At 48.8% G+C, this 14730-nt stretch overlaps 1 protein-coding gene across 2 annotated transcripts in view; it reads right to left on the reverse strand.

The window, feature by feature from the left end:
* Positions 1-520: 520 nt before the first annotated feature.
* Positions 521-14730, reverse strand: part of RNF169 (ring finger protein 169) — a 34368-nt gene continuing 20158 nt past the window's right edge. The window contains exons 3-7 of one of the 2 annotated variants that reach the window (XR_008469518.1): positions 10642-10788; positions 9626-9738; positions 8854-8953; positions 3863-6647; positions 521-1938 (exon numbers count right to left, since the gene is read on the reverse strand). Coding sequence is in view for 1 of the 2 variants with exons in the window: in XM_054222506.1 (XP_054078481.1) it covers positions 5439-6647; positions 8854-8953; positions 9626-9738; positions 10642-10788 (1569 nt within the window). In the remaining variant the exon portion in view is untranslated. Of the gene's footprint in view, positions 6648-8853; positions 8954-9625; positions 9739-10641; positions 10789-14730 lie in introns of both variants that reach the window. The other variant, XM_054222506.1, reaches the window with a different exon arrangement.

Raw genomic sequence — 14730 nt, forward strand, 5'->3', positions numbered from 1 at the left:
TGGGTGAGCAGCAACACCCCTGCCATCGTGGCAAGCTAATACGAGCTCCCCGGTCCTCTCAGCTCTCACCCGCCATCCCCGCATCGGTCTGTCCCACAGCCAAGCCCTGGGGAAAATCCATCTCGCGCTGGGGCAGCGCTGCCAGCGCTGCTCTTGGCAAATCTCAGCACAGAGCCCCATCCTGACACAGGTACGTGCCCAACCAGCCGGACCCGACTGCTCAGGATGCCAAGCTGGGCACAAAAGAGTTATTAAAAACCCAAATCCATCCCTTGGTCTGGCACCCATAAAAAAAGGTGTGTCAGTGCAATCGGAGGGGTTGGGACAAGCGATGGGGAGCGATGGAGGATGCTCGCTCCCCGCTGGCTGCTTACCTACATGAAAAATATGTCATTATACTCACCTTCACCATTTTTTTTTCCCCTGCAAAAGATTAATCAACCACCTCATTCAGCCAGGGGCAACTGTAACCCGTTCGGGAGAGGCAGCAGTAGGATCCCGCTTGTTTCCGAGCGCAGCAACTTGAGCAGAAACAGGTAGTTTCACTGTCAGAACCTGGTTTTATTCTGTTTTAACCTCGACCTTTGTCCTGCAGTTAAAGTCCTTGTCGCTGTTAAAATGTACAAGCTATTTGTACACAGTTGGCATATTTCTGGTTTGTGACAATTTTTTCACAAGCAGGATTTACTCTGTTCCAAATAACAGAAGCCACAACATGACAGACGCCTGCATGTCATTTTACCCACACATTTTACACATGCAAGTCAACGGTCCTTCAGTAACTTCCATCGCTTTTTAAAACATTCAGATGAAGCCACGGTGGTTCAGCTGAGACCCAAAAATGACCGTGAAGTCTTTTACCACCCCGGTGCTCCGCTGGCGAGCTGAGGAGAACACGAAAGCACAACGATTTAAAGCATTATTGGGGGAAAAAAAGTGTAGCAACATCTAGATTTGTTTTAAACAGTTTGACAGTAAACACCAAGGAAACCAGGCATACACAAACCCCCTTTGTAACCAGCTGAAGGTTTTTCTGTTTGCATAGTGAAGAGCTAATTCTAGAGCTGATGCTTCGCGGTGTTTTACAGACACGGGGAAGAGAAAGGTTTGTGTCCGATGCATGCGACACGTGGGGATCATCCCAGCTTCCGTGCTGTAGCTCAAACCAGCGTCACGTCCCAGTTCCACCCAGCTGCCATCCATGGGGACATCCCACGGGTCTCCATCATGGTGCCACGCGAGACCATTGCGTCCAACAGTCATGAGTTTTCGTCTCTTGTCCCCTAATGGGCGAGAAGGGCCGGGTTTTTGTCAAATTCATCCCCCCTCACACGGGACAAGCTCCTAGTCAACCTCTCGCCGGACAACTGGGAGACGGCACAGGCCTGTTGGAGGGTCCAGGCGGAGCCCTGGGGTCTGTCCTCGGAGCATTGCTAAAGGCTTGTTTTTAAAATCAGTGATAGTCTTTAAGGCTTCAACCTCCCCCTCCGCTTTCATTGAGAAAATACAAAGAAGCACTTGTTCAAGCTACACTTCATGACTACTGTGCACTGCATGTACAAGAGCATTTGAAGAAAAATACTGACAATATAGAACAACATTATACAATCATCTCGCATGATCCCTTCTTTTGGCACTTTTCCTTCATTTATCTGATCTCACGGACTCCAAACACGGACCTTTCCGTACGGCTTTTCCCAGGCAGAGAGCTCCGGAGGGTCAGAAAGCAACTTTCCAGAGTCGGTGGCATCTTTGGCAGATACGGTCCTTCTGTCGTCAAACCAACCCCAGCCCCTCCAGCGCTACCGGCAGTGCATTCTCTTGACCTGGTTTTTTTTCCTCGCAAGAGAAGACAGCTTCACATTTTTGGGAGGATGCTTGCACGCCCGCGCTGTCCCCCGGCCGGCAAGGACTGCCTTCATCCCAGAGAGAAGGTGGCTGCAGAAAGGAGGAGGGTTAAAAATGACTTTCAGGTAAGCGTAAATAAATACTTGGTTTCATCCTAGAGCCTCTGCAGATCTTGTGCTGCATCCACACCGTTCAGCAAGAGGTATTTTACTCCTCAGCTGGTATCATTTGTGGCGAAGGTAGCGTCATACCTGATCTTTAAAGGGTAGAGGCTGGGAATTCCTGCTCTTTTAAGTGGAATTATATACAATTATTTTTTTGTGTGTGTGTGCAAGCTTACACAAACTTACAGAGTGTTAAATTAATACAAACATTCATCCTAGCTTCACGTCGCCTCAAGTCTCGAACCCGACGCAGCCTGGGGTGGATTTTAGCCGAGGGCAGTCGTGCTCTCGCTAGCTCAGGAAGAAGGTGAGAGGGTCTAGGTGGGCCGGCTGGAAAACTACGTGTGTTTTCCCCAGTCCTTAAGCAAGGAGATGGAGAAGCAAATGTAGAAACGCAGCCAGCAGCTTCATCGGACCTCATGAGAAAAGATCCATCCCACCGTGATTATTTACTGAAAGCTGCTGCCACCGCAACCCTGCCACGACACGATTGTGACGCCACCTCCAAAGGTCTCCTTCAATGCAGATGCAACGGACCACGCGTGACCGAGCAGCGCTGCCAGGATGGGGACTCCCTGTTTCGGGCGGGAGCCGGCTGCCCAGTGAAGGCGAGGTTTGGGAAGCTGGGGGTGCGAGGGGTCCCATTAAGCTTTTTTTGGCTGGGGACAAGCTCCAGCTCAGGCATTGCCTCCTGCGCTTCCGCCCAGCTCGGATTTAGAAAGAGGAAATTAACACACAAACCCCTAAATATTTATGTCATCTTTTAAAAAGAAGATATTTAAGACACTGGCCTGGTGCATTGGACTGTGAAATCTATTTGAAGAGGGGGGAAAAAAAAGATACATTCAGTACGTAAATCTAGTTTTTTATGGTGTAGGCTTGCTTGGAGAGCGCCTGGCAGCCCAAGCCTGGATGAAACCCGCACAAGCGTCGCGATAAAGGAGGAAACTTTAGGGAAGTCTGATTTGGGCTCAAGGGATCAACCGCAGGGAAGGGGCGGGGAGAAGGGGTCCTGTAAAAAATAATTATAAATCTAAATGCACTTGGAAAGTGCACACTTCAACTCAAAATGTCGTGAAAAAAATGACATGAATTCTGAGTAAAAGCTGTTGGGTTTCCCTCCTGAGCTTATTTCACTGTAAGGGGCGAATCCAGGCCATCGCTACTTCTCTCTGCGCCGCTCTTCTAGGTCCAGCCAAGGCTCTAATTACTTAATTTCCTTCCAATTCACAGCTGGGTACGGGAGCAGGATTTGGTCTGGGGCAAAAAGTGCCTGCTTCGATCAGCACCTAACGAGGCCGCGGCGTGCGAGAGGGCACAGAAAGCCATCGCCCACGAGCCGCAGCGGGTAGGCAGAGCAGGCCAGGTCTACCCGGCCCTAGGTATGACTTGAAACATCCAGTAGTTGGTGTGTTAAGGAGATACAGAGATAGATAGATATATATTACGGAATCATTGCTATAAGTTTTCTCAAAACGAAAGTGTCAATCTGTTGAAATATAGTATTTAAAATATATAAATTTTATCCATTAAAATATAAGATTTCTTTTTTTTTTTTTTTAAAAAAAATCCAGTTCCAGTAGGAAAAAGCGCCAGGGTCCTTGCAGTTACGCAAGTATGCCAGGAGAGAAAAAGAAAACCAGTTCCTGTTCTTTTTTTTTTTTTAACCATTTAAGATGGAGGGAGAAAATTCAACCATGTTTTAGGTAGAGGAATTTGGACAACGACCGTTTTCTTAGATCAGTTCCATCTGTTTAAATGCATCAGCTGTCCTCCCTTCACGCCACGGGTCACGTTAAGTTTGCCCCAGCACCGTGCTTCAGTTGTGTCTTGAAAATACCACTCATTACCTGGCACACGGGTCGGTATGATTGTTAACGCCGCAGCCTCCACCCTGGACGACGGTCCCTGCGGGCACCGAGGGTCCCCAGTGAATACTCTGCAAGGCAGCTTTCAAGTATCGAGTTGAGCTGATCCTTTTTGAGCCCAAATACTGGAAATAATCAACGAAATTATTGTGCTGGTAATGGACGATGGGGAAGAGCGTTAGAAACACGAAGAGCCCAGAGGTTGGGCTGCCACTGAAGGCCACATCTGGGCAGACACCACATGCTCCACCAAGCCCAGGCTCCGAGCTAGCTCTGGTTCAGGCTACCATGCCCGACTTCATGCCTTTAAGTAGAAATTTTTAGTGCATTGCTCACCTGAGCTTTCTTGGTGGTTTGGATCTGAAGACAGCCAGCTCGGAGCAGGGGCAGGGCGGGCTTGCATCACCCTGAGCACCCACATCCATGTGCCCGCGGGCCGGGAGGGCTGGGCTCCTGTCCCAGCTCTCCCACCAACCCATTGCGTGCCTGGGAAAGGACGGCGATGCGTCAGACACCTCGGGATGCCTCCTCAGGCCGCTCTCAGACATGTAAGGACAGGTCTTAGGTGTGCTGAGAGATCTCTTAACTGAGCAAGAACCTGCAGGGTACGTATCAGCAGGGAGAACCTTCTTCCCGAAATCACCCGGCCAGGGTTTCCTTTCTAGATTTCAGCATTAGTGGGAAGAACGTGAAATTCTCTTGCTCTGGAAGAGGCAGGGACTGGGAGAAAAGCTGCAGTTGCTCCCTGGGTCACAGCGCCCAGAGCACGGCTCCCAGCTGCTCTACCTGAGCTCTCTCTGTGTCACTAACCCGAACGTGCAAGATGCTATAAGGCTTTTCAGTAAAATCCTTATTTTACATCTTTCTTCATTGCATGTGGCCTTCTACTTAAAGAAAATAACCTGTGGCCTGTACTGCCGGTGCAGACAGTGAGATACATTCATTTTTAAGTGCTACGGGTGGATCTATTTGGTACTTCCTAGCAGAAATACGGATCAGCTTCCCTCCCCAACAGCCCCCAAGTCAGGTCATTCGAACACGCTGACATCGGCGATGATCTGACCACCACAGCCAGCTGCAGCGTAAGGAAGAAAACGGGGCAGGCAGAGAGGAGAAGACTCTTTCTAGGACAGAAAAACCTACTTTCCATGAGTAGAGCTCTGATTTCTCTTGGCATATTGAAGCTGCAAGGCAAGGAATGGATGAGGTCCTTATTGCGTACCCCACATACTGCTCAGACAACCCTCCCAGCTGGGGAACCCAAATGTCACCGACTGCATGTAGAGGCGTTGCAGTGTATTCACGGGGATGAAAGACACGTCTTTCAGACCAACGGACCAGAAAGCTGGAGGATTTTTTTCTCTCTTTTTTTTTTGTTTTTTTTGTTAATCTGGAAGGACTCTGGCTTCTCTCTGAACTGGACCTACAAATGTCTTACCACCAAAACGAAAAAAAAAAACCAATTGTTGTGGGTGGAAGTATGACAAAAAATAGTTTTCCTATAAGATAATCTGATAAACCTCATCGTCCTCTAGAAAGGCAACATTGTCCACCAGTGCTACTTAGCACCCAGAGTGCTCTTCGACCGCAGCAGATACCGATCGACTCTGACTTTCCGCCTATCCACTGTCCTATTCTCGCTGTCGAAAATCCGCTGCAGATGCAGGGCCAACCTCCTGTCCTCCTCCTCTTGCTGGAGCTTCTGCTCCATCTCCCGTACCAAACGATCCTCCGGAGGCAAGCCCACCTCCCCTGCCGCGTGCCTCAGTCTTTTGACGGAGCCGTTGTGCTCCAAGTGCTTTGTTTTGCAGCGTCTCTTCCGGCCCCGTCTCAGCGACGGGGGCTGTTCCCCGATGATGTTCTCGACGGAATTGCAGGTGCTGTTCTGGACGTTGATCAATTCGCTGTTATTCAGGTATTTCAGCTGCTTTTTTCCTGACGTCTTGATGGGGACTCCTAGCGTGCTGTTGTCAGGCAGCGATGCGCTGACGCCCATGAGTCTTCTGCTCAGCATTTTTGGGCCAAGACTAAGACAGGATTTGTCCATGAACGCGTTCACTTTCAGGTCAGGGACTTCAGACACTCGTGTGTTTAGGGAGGTTACATTTGATTTCACATCTGGTTCAGCAGCGCTGTCATCTGTTAAGGCCTGGGAATCTCTGTTTTTCTCACTCCCTCTTGCTGGCTTCGTTTCACTGATGGAAGGAAAGAAATCCAGCTCGGGGCGAGGGTCTCCTGTTGTGTCAGGTGGAAGGTGATCATCCTGCACTTGTGGCTGCTCTTTAGTGCAGCTGCTGGAGTTGGTGATGTCGGGAACGATAACATCTTCCCCAGGCTCCGAAGCCAAGGATGTAAGGGTTGCTTTAGAGAGAGTCTTTTTGATCTGGCGCTCCTGAAATATCTGCTCCCATTTTTTCAGGATTCTAGGACTGGCCTCATAGGTGGTTGGCTTCTGCAGGCTCCGGTTGAGGTTTCTCGGGGTGGACTTGATAATGAGAGGGCTCAGGACTCTGCCGTCAGGAAGCCTCTTTGGGGGAGTACACGGGGAGCAGACGATAGGCTTAAAGTGGTTGAGCTCTTCCGAGATGCTGTCATTGCTCTCGGGGCTGATGGATCGCTCTGGCTTGTGCAGGGCCGAGAGGGACGAAACGGGGTTGAGAACCAGGCGTTTCTCTGCCGTCAGGTCTGGGGCCGAGAGGCAGCGGTTGTTCTGGGTGGACGACAAAACTCCAACCAGCGGTGTTGACGTGCTGGTGACGGGTGGCACCTGCAAGGCAAGGCACCACAGCTCAGAAAGTTTGTCGTTTGTCATTGAGAAGAACATGGGCAAGCATGCACGGGGGAGAACAGGAGGACATGTGGCTACCACGCTGTGCTCCTGCAGCAGACCAGCTGGAATGCTCTCTGGAACGGCCATGGCAGCCTCTGCTGGTCATGGCACATTTCATGGCCAATATATAACATAAGCAGAGGACACCAGAGTCCAGCACGATCTGGGCCTCAAATTTATTTCACTTTAAGAGCTGTTCTTGCCACAGGTGGCAACCACTCCCATGGCAAAATGCTTGAAGCAAGGCAAGACAAGGAGAAGCCGAGAAGCACTGCACCACCACGGCTGAAAGAAGCCATGTTTTTCAAGGGAAATGAGCTCCAAAGGGTTTTTTGCTTCCTACTAAGCTGTAGGAGAGAAAGAATAAATACTTGGCCCAGGCTTGACACACTGCGCTGCAAAACGTCATGAGAAAAGGTGCGTATGTCCCTGAGGTGAGAGGGAGATACTACAGAAAAGGAAAAAAAAAACCCAAAGTCTGGGAAACCTGTGTGTTGGCACAAAGCCTCCCTCCTTGATGAGTGGTCCTAGACCACACCGTGGCCACCACAGCGGCCACTGCTTGAGACAGATTCTAGCAGAGCTTAAGAGCAACATTTCTTGTCATCTCCAAGACCATCCCCTAATGCTGCTACATCTGGAATGCAACAGAATCCAGCTACAAATAAATCAGAAACAAAAGCTGCACATACACAATTGCAAATGGTATTAATCTTCTCTAAGATGAAATTATTTTATCCAGCAGCTAGTTTGAAACAGTGATAACCTTTCCCTGCTTATTTGGGGTCAAAACAAATTTGTGGAACACCCTGGTGGTGTAAGTCTTAATTGGCCACGTCCATAAACGATCTATTTAAAAAAACCCCAAGTCCTGAGGAGGCAGGTCAGTTACAGACCCTCACTTTGAGCTCAGTCCAGTCCTGTCAGCTTAGATGGGAACTGGACCGGGTTTTAAATACAGACTCTCTGACCATGCTCCATGCCCATAACTTCAGAGATGTCACACTAGGTGATCACTGGGGTCAACTTCTTGTGCCCAATGGGGATTTTACCACTTTCCAAGCAATTTGCACCAACCAAACTGACCTTCCAAAGGATCGCAGAGGCTTTTGTACCTTTTGGGATCTCTGGAATTGAACCCTCCTCCCCTTCTCCATCTGGGATGAAACAGCCCAAGAAGGAGGGGCATCAGCGGAAGGAGGTGAGATGTCCTACCAAGCGGCCCCAGCGGAGCAGCGCTGGAGCTGTTTCAGGCTGAGAACTCACAGCTCTCGTGATTTAAGCTGTTGATTAAATCATGAGATCCTGCTGAACCAGGATCCCATGGGCCAGAGAGGCACGTCGGAAAGGAGGCAGAGCACGGCCCCGGAGACAGAGATGAGTACAAGAGCAAGAGTGCAAAATTGGCTTCTGCTGGCAGGGCCAGAGGGATCAGTGGTGCTGCCAGACATGGTGCAAGGAAAGGCGTTTGCAAAGGTCATCTCCAATGAGTGGAAGATACCCATCGATTACTGCTGGAAGAGCCTGAAAAAACCCCGGCTCAGATTTTCAGCGGTGCTTCGTGATCACCGCTCGTTTTGAAGCACTGAGGTGCACTGTAAAGTCAGTCCTGTTGCACAGGGTAACAAGATACGGTTAATTCACTTGGTCTGCTGGATGCGAGGGGAAGCGAGAGCAGGCCAGCTCTTCCCAAAGCGTGGAAGTGCAAAAGAAAGTATCCTAACATCAGGAAAGCAAGGAGTTTTTCTCCATTTAAACACCTTGGGAAAGAACAGGAGAGAAAGGGGGAGGAAGAGAGGATTTTTTTCTAAACTTCTACAAGATTTTTCATTAAATGGCTGCGAATTCAGCCTTGAAAAGAAAATTAATTACAAAACAAAAACATGATGAGTACCCTTCCAACTTCCAATTATCCTCCAACGCTAACAAACAACTCTGCAAGCTGTCTACTTTTCTGCTTAGTAATTCCTAACCTAGCAGGTTTTTAGTGTGAGCTGCAAGGAAGCGATTGGCCCCATGGCGATAACACAGCACTGGCAGCCCCACAAACACGGTATTTTATGTCTCCGGATTCCCGGCGCTGTGTAACCTCAGATAAGAACACTTACACATAGAAACCCTACGTTTCAGAGGCAGCCGGTACCTTTGTTTTGTTGGCCGGGGCTGATCTCTGCCTGCTCTTTGATCTCTCCTGAATGGTGTCGTTGCAGCTCCGACTCCTTTCCACCTTGGCTGTTAGGTTCCTGAAAAGCAGACGGGTGAAAAGAGGAGATTGTTCACGATCTTCAGAACAACCGGCCCGACAGCATCAGCCCTGGCAGCGCCTGGCTCCAAGAGATGCCTCCTACGCCCTCGGGGTAAAGGGATCCAGGAATCTTGGATGTGCTGCGGAGCCCCGGTCTGTGTTCAAGGGCTCCACACTAAACACACCGACACCTCCACCTACAGCTTATAATTAATTGAGGTCAGAGCAAACGATGCCACTATGGAAACCCTCTGGGCTTCTCATGTGAAAACACATTGAGTTACTCAGCCGCTTCCACTGAATCATGCAACAGCTTTCCGCGATAAGCTGTTTGGGGCTGGTGCTATCTCTTAACATCTGTGCTGGAGAAGCGCTCTTGAGTTCAGCGCACAGAATTTTGTACCTCAACGATTTCTCTCATTTAAATTCGACAGGCAATGATTTTTCTGCTTCATGGGACGAACGCTAACTTTGTTAACCTCTAGGATTTTATAACAGGTAGGAGGTAACCAGACAGATGCTACATTCTACCAATTAGTCTGTTCTAAATTTCCAGGAAAAAAATTACTTATTTTGGATTGGAACAATGATTTTAATTAAAGCATCTTAGGCATGTTTAGAACATCTGTAATGGACATTAATTAGCTCGAATAAAGTCTCAGCATCTTACCCTGAAAGGAAAGCAAAGGAGTAGGCACTGGTCTTGGAAACAAAAGCCGACCGATGCGTTTGCTTGCCCTGGAATGGTTCTTCATTCTCTGAATCCGAGAGACGTTCAGGAAACTGAAGTCAATCAAGGAAGAGTTAGCTGACATATACAACAAAAAGAATCACTTGGAAAATAAAGCTCGCTCTTGCAAAGATATTAAAGATTCCAAAACCCCTGTTCTGATTCCACCTAGATGACATAACCCAAGAATGCAACCTGCCAGCAGACACACATGCTCGTGAAGCTCTCTTCACTGGAGCTCTAACAGCATAAATAATGCAAAAATAAGCACACAGCTCCTATATGTAGCTGTCAGTCACCGAAGAAAGTTAATTTAATCATCGAGGAAATGTGAGAAAATCCTACAAGAAAGGTACTGCGAGACGTTACTCAGTAACCACATACCAGCCTATCAGTTTTTACTTCTAAAGAGCATTTCCTGCAGAGTATCACAACCAAAGTGAGAGCCAAAACTCAGCACGAGGGATCTGTTGGACTACAGTATCGCACACCTACACCATAGAAGACTCATGGAGAAATGTTCGTGGAAATGCACATCTGCCTGAAGCCCAAGGACACACAAAGCAGAGCGGTTGCCTCTACAGGCTTAACTGATATGTTTGGCAGAGCTGCGGCTTCAGTCACGAGTACGGTGGGTAAAAAGGGGGATAGAAACCTCTAGAAGAACAGCCGTAATCATAACAAACCTTAGAAGACGGTTCTCACTAACATGGATCTTTATAATCTGTTAGCTCATAGCCTTCAAGGGCTACAATGAAGTCAATCCAATAATCCTGGGAAGCTCCCTGTGTCAAAGGATGAAAGCTCCCAGCTTCAGCGGGCAGGAACAGGAGATACTCAGCTAGTCAAGGTCTTAAAAAACCTAGTTCTTGTTCCAGGACTGAGTCTTAGCAGCATTTCACCTACCAGTCAGTGTCTATGACGTGGATAAGAAAGAGAAGCACACGCTTACTTACACACTCTTGGTTCACTTTAAACACTAAAGATTCATCTTTTTTCTGCTGTTCTTCCATTTTTCTTTTGCCTACGTCCATGTCATCGAGAACGAACTTGTGAATCAGATCCTCCGAAGCTTTTTCTTCTTGCAGTTTTTCTTCTCTCAGCTGGAAATAACGACAAAAGAGACAGCGGATTTGAAATGCCTTAAGTCCTACACCTGGTTGCCAACAAGTGATTTAATTTTGTGTCTTCGTTTCTCTACCCTCAAGTAGAGCCACTGCCTCGCTCACCAACGATAATGTGAAGATCGGTTTGTTTCTACAATGCTTTGACGTGCACTCCACACAAATACCACGGATATTTTCTTTGCAAAAAGGTCCAGGGTTTGACAAAGACTTCTCTGCCACACCAATTTGTAAAAGAGAGAGACAAAAGCTTTTGCCTACTTGGAGATAATCATACTACAAATAAAGATGGGCAAAACAGTAGTTGCATGCAAGCTACGACATTTCAATTTTAGTCTTCAAATGGCCTGCAACACAGCACACTCAATTTGGCAGACATATAGACAGCATCACCCAAATTAAAATTGGTTAGATACAGCAGTTCCCATGTTGAAACCCACGCGCTACATGAAATCCTATTGTTTCATTGACGCATTGGGATGGAGAAGATCCAGAGGGATGAGCTAACTCTCTGATGTCCAACTGGAGGCCCAAAGCTTGAAGTCAGTTTATCAGCTGAAGTGCAAATTGGGATGAGAAGTGCAAGCGAATGCCAGGATCTAGGACGGACATGAGGTACATGGATCCATGGGACCGAACTGACATTTACCTCCTGACTTCCTACTCTGCCCCATAGTCAACCCCTTATTGAAATTCCCTTGCTTTTTTAATATGATCCTGCAATTTAAGAAGTCTGATCCGAAGAAGGCACCGAGTACCTTCAGCCTTTTTGGTATCACCTCCTATGAGGAAAACTTCCCCTATATTTCCTTTTGTTTTTCTCTAATTCCAATGCATTCTTAGATGTTTTTGTTATGGTTTGAAGAACCCACAACAATTTATTGTTGTTTAGACAATTATTCTCTCGCCTGATGACCCCTTGCCAGGGGAATCGGGAAAAAGCAAGGAAACCTGAGGGCTGAAATATAAACAGATTTAATAGAATAATACTAAATAATTAATAACACTAAAGAACCAATATTGATCCTAATACAAATATAAAATACACAAGGCTTATACTCAGCCCATTCCATCAGCAGGAAGCCGTGCACTTCCAGCAGGGACAGCCAATGGGGGACACTGTGAGCGCTGCAGCTTTGGGAGGAAGGGAAGGGCTCAGGGCTCCGGCACACTGGGGCAAGGAGTTCTTGGGATCACAGCCATCACAGAAGAGGAAAAACTCCTCGACAAACTCTCTAATTTATATTGAACGTGATGTTCGTGGTATGAAATAATCCTGCTGGCAGCCTGGGACAAGTGCCGGGTCTCGCTCCTCCTTGTCCCTGCACCTGGTGAGCCCAAAAATACTGAGACCTTGAAACCCGCACACCAGAGCCGGCTATAAAGTAAATATTTTCACAAATTCAGACACTAGAGTCTTCTAAAAATGCAGTTTTCCCAAGCACTAGAAGAGACCTTACTGAAAAGTAAAATTACTGAAAGAGAAATTAATCCCACGTTGCTCAAACCAGGACAGTCTTCCTGCTACTTTTTACCACCCTGGCAATTCAAAAAGGCGATGATGCAACATTATTTTATCCCCACGTGCTGTGCTACTGCATTTCACAAACCCAAAGGCTGCACAAGAAATCCGCCCGAACCGCCAGGGCAGCCCCAAGCTGCATCCTGCTGGGGCTGGACACAGCCTTTTTCTGCACTTCCCAGCCCTTTTCTGCACTTTTTCGCTGTGCCTTCTAAAGCGTGCTTCTTGCATTAGCTGCCAGTCCTCCTGGCATATACTCCTTTGTCTTCCCAGATCCCCCACCCACTCTTGAGCCTCCGGAAGTCCAGTAATAAGGAAAGTGGGTAATAAGGAAAGTGGATTTCAGAGAAGTGCAGTTTCCTTCCTTCCCTCCCTCCAAAAAAGCACAATCCATCACTTCGTCATCCCTTTTAACCAACCAAGGTCAATCTTTAGCGTCCACAAGCTCCTCCTGGCCAGGCTCTGCCTGCAGAGATTTCTTTCTTCTTGAACCAAAGGATTATCCACAGGACAATCCATGACTCCAACGGGCTGCCTGTCCTCCTGTCCTGCTGCATTATTTCTGTCCCCCTGTACTGGGCACTGGTGAGGCCCCACCTCGAGTGCTGTGTCCAGTTTTGGGCCCCTCACCACAAAAAAAGCCATTGAGGTGCTGGAGCATGTCCAGAGAAGGGCACCGGAGGTGGTGAGGGGTCTGGAGCACAAGTCTGGTGAGGAGCGGCTGAGGGAGCTGGGGGTGTTCAGCCTGGAGAAAAGGAGGCTGAGGGGAGACCTTCTCGCTCTCTGCACCTCCCTGAAAGGAGGGGGTAGCCAGGGGGGGTCGGGCTCTTCTCCCAAGGAACAGGCCATGGGACAAGAGGAAACGGGCTCAAGTTGCCCCAGGGGAGGTTTAGGATGGATATTAGGAGAAATTCCTTCCCCGAAAGGGTTGTCAAGCATTGGACGAGGCTGCCCAGGGCAGTGGTGGAGTCGCCATCCCCGTAGGAATTTACAAGCCGGGCAGACGTGGTGCTGAGGGACATGGGGTAGTGGTGGGTTTGTCAGTGTTGGGTGGATGGTTGGACTCCATGATCTGAAAGGTCCCTTCCAACCTACATAATTCGATGATTCTATTTAAGGAATCAAACTCCCCATTTCTGTCAGGACCTCTTTCCTGCACACTTGCTACTCAAAACCAAGAAATCCCTTTTCTTCTCCTTTCCACCACCTTTTTCTGATGAACCGGCTGCGCAGTACACACTTCACGTAACACCATCTGATCGTCCCTGCCCAGGATAACATCACCCAGCTCCCTTCTCACACATCACCCAGACATTCACCCAGCTTGTGTCTCACCTCTTCCTCAACTTCAGGCTTACACAAAGGCCATGAATAGTCTACATATATATGTATATATACACCAGGTTCTTCCTTCTTCCTCCACCCAACCTCTGTGCATAAGTGATCCTCGTCTGGGACAACAAGCCTGACCTTTGATTGACAGATCTCCATCACGCTGATGAATCACAGAAATAGCTAAGCACTCGGAATTCAAATACTTCTGTTTATTGCTCACATTTCAGTGTAGGCATCTCAGATGCTTGAGAAGCTGCCCTGATACGTTCCCCTCTGATCTTCTCACACCACTACAATTTCCCCCTCGCCTCCCAGGAGAGCAGTGCTGTGGGACCTGGTGCCCTCCAAGTGTCCTCTGCCCCTCTGCTCCGCTCGGGGGAGACCCCCCCTGCAGTGCTGCCTCCAGCTCTGGGGCCTCAGCACAGGAGAGACATGGAGCTGTTGGAGCGGGGCCAGAGGAGGCCCCGGAAATGCTGGGAGGGCTGGAGCACCTCTGCTGTGAGGACAGGCTGAGAGAGTTGGGGGGGTTCAGCCTGGAGAAGAGAAGGCTCCACGGAGACCTCAGAGCCCCTTCCAGTCCCTCAAGGGGCTCCAGGAAAGCTGGGGAGGGACTCTGGATGAGGGAGGGGAGCCATGGGACGAGGGGGAAGGGTTTTCCACTGGAAGAGGGGAGATTGAGCTGAGATCTCGGGCAGAAATTCTTGGCTGTGAGGGCAGTGAGCCCCTGGCCCAGGTTGCCCAGAGAAGCTGTGGCTGCCCCATCCCTGGAGGGGTTCAAGGCCAGGTTGGCCGGGGCTTGGAGCAAGCTGGTCTGGTGGGAGGTGTCCCTGCCCAGGGCAGGGGGGTGGAACTAGATGGTCTTTAAGGTCCCTTCCAACCTGAACCATTCTGTGATTCGATGAAAGCTCAAGGCACCCACAGGCAGCTCAAGCACTGATCCTACAGCACTGCACATAAAGGCAGTGGGTGACATTGCAACAACTCCTCATTCTTCCAAAAATGTTTAGTATTTTTATTCCCTGCTGCAAGGGGAAAAAAACCAAAACCAAAACCATGGAGATGCG

Source organism: Rissa tridactyla, chromosome 1 (genome assembly GCF_028500815.1).
Source record: "Rissa tridactyla isolate bRisTri1 chromosome 1, bRisTri1.patW.cur.20221130, whole genome shotgun sequence".
In the NCBI taxonomy this organism is placed as follows: domain Eukaryota; kingdom Metazoa; phylum Chordata; class Aves; order Charadriiformes; family Laridae; genus Rissa; species Rissa tridactyla.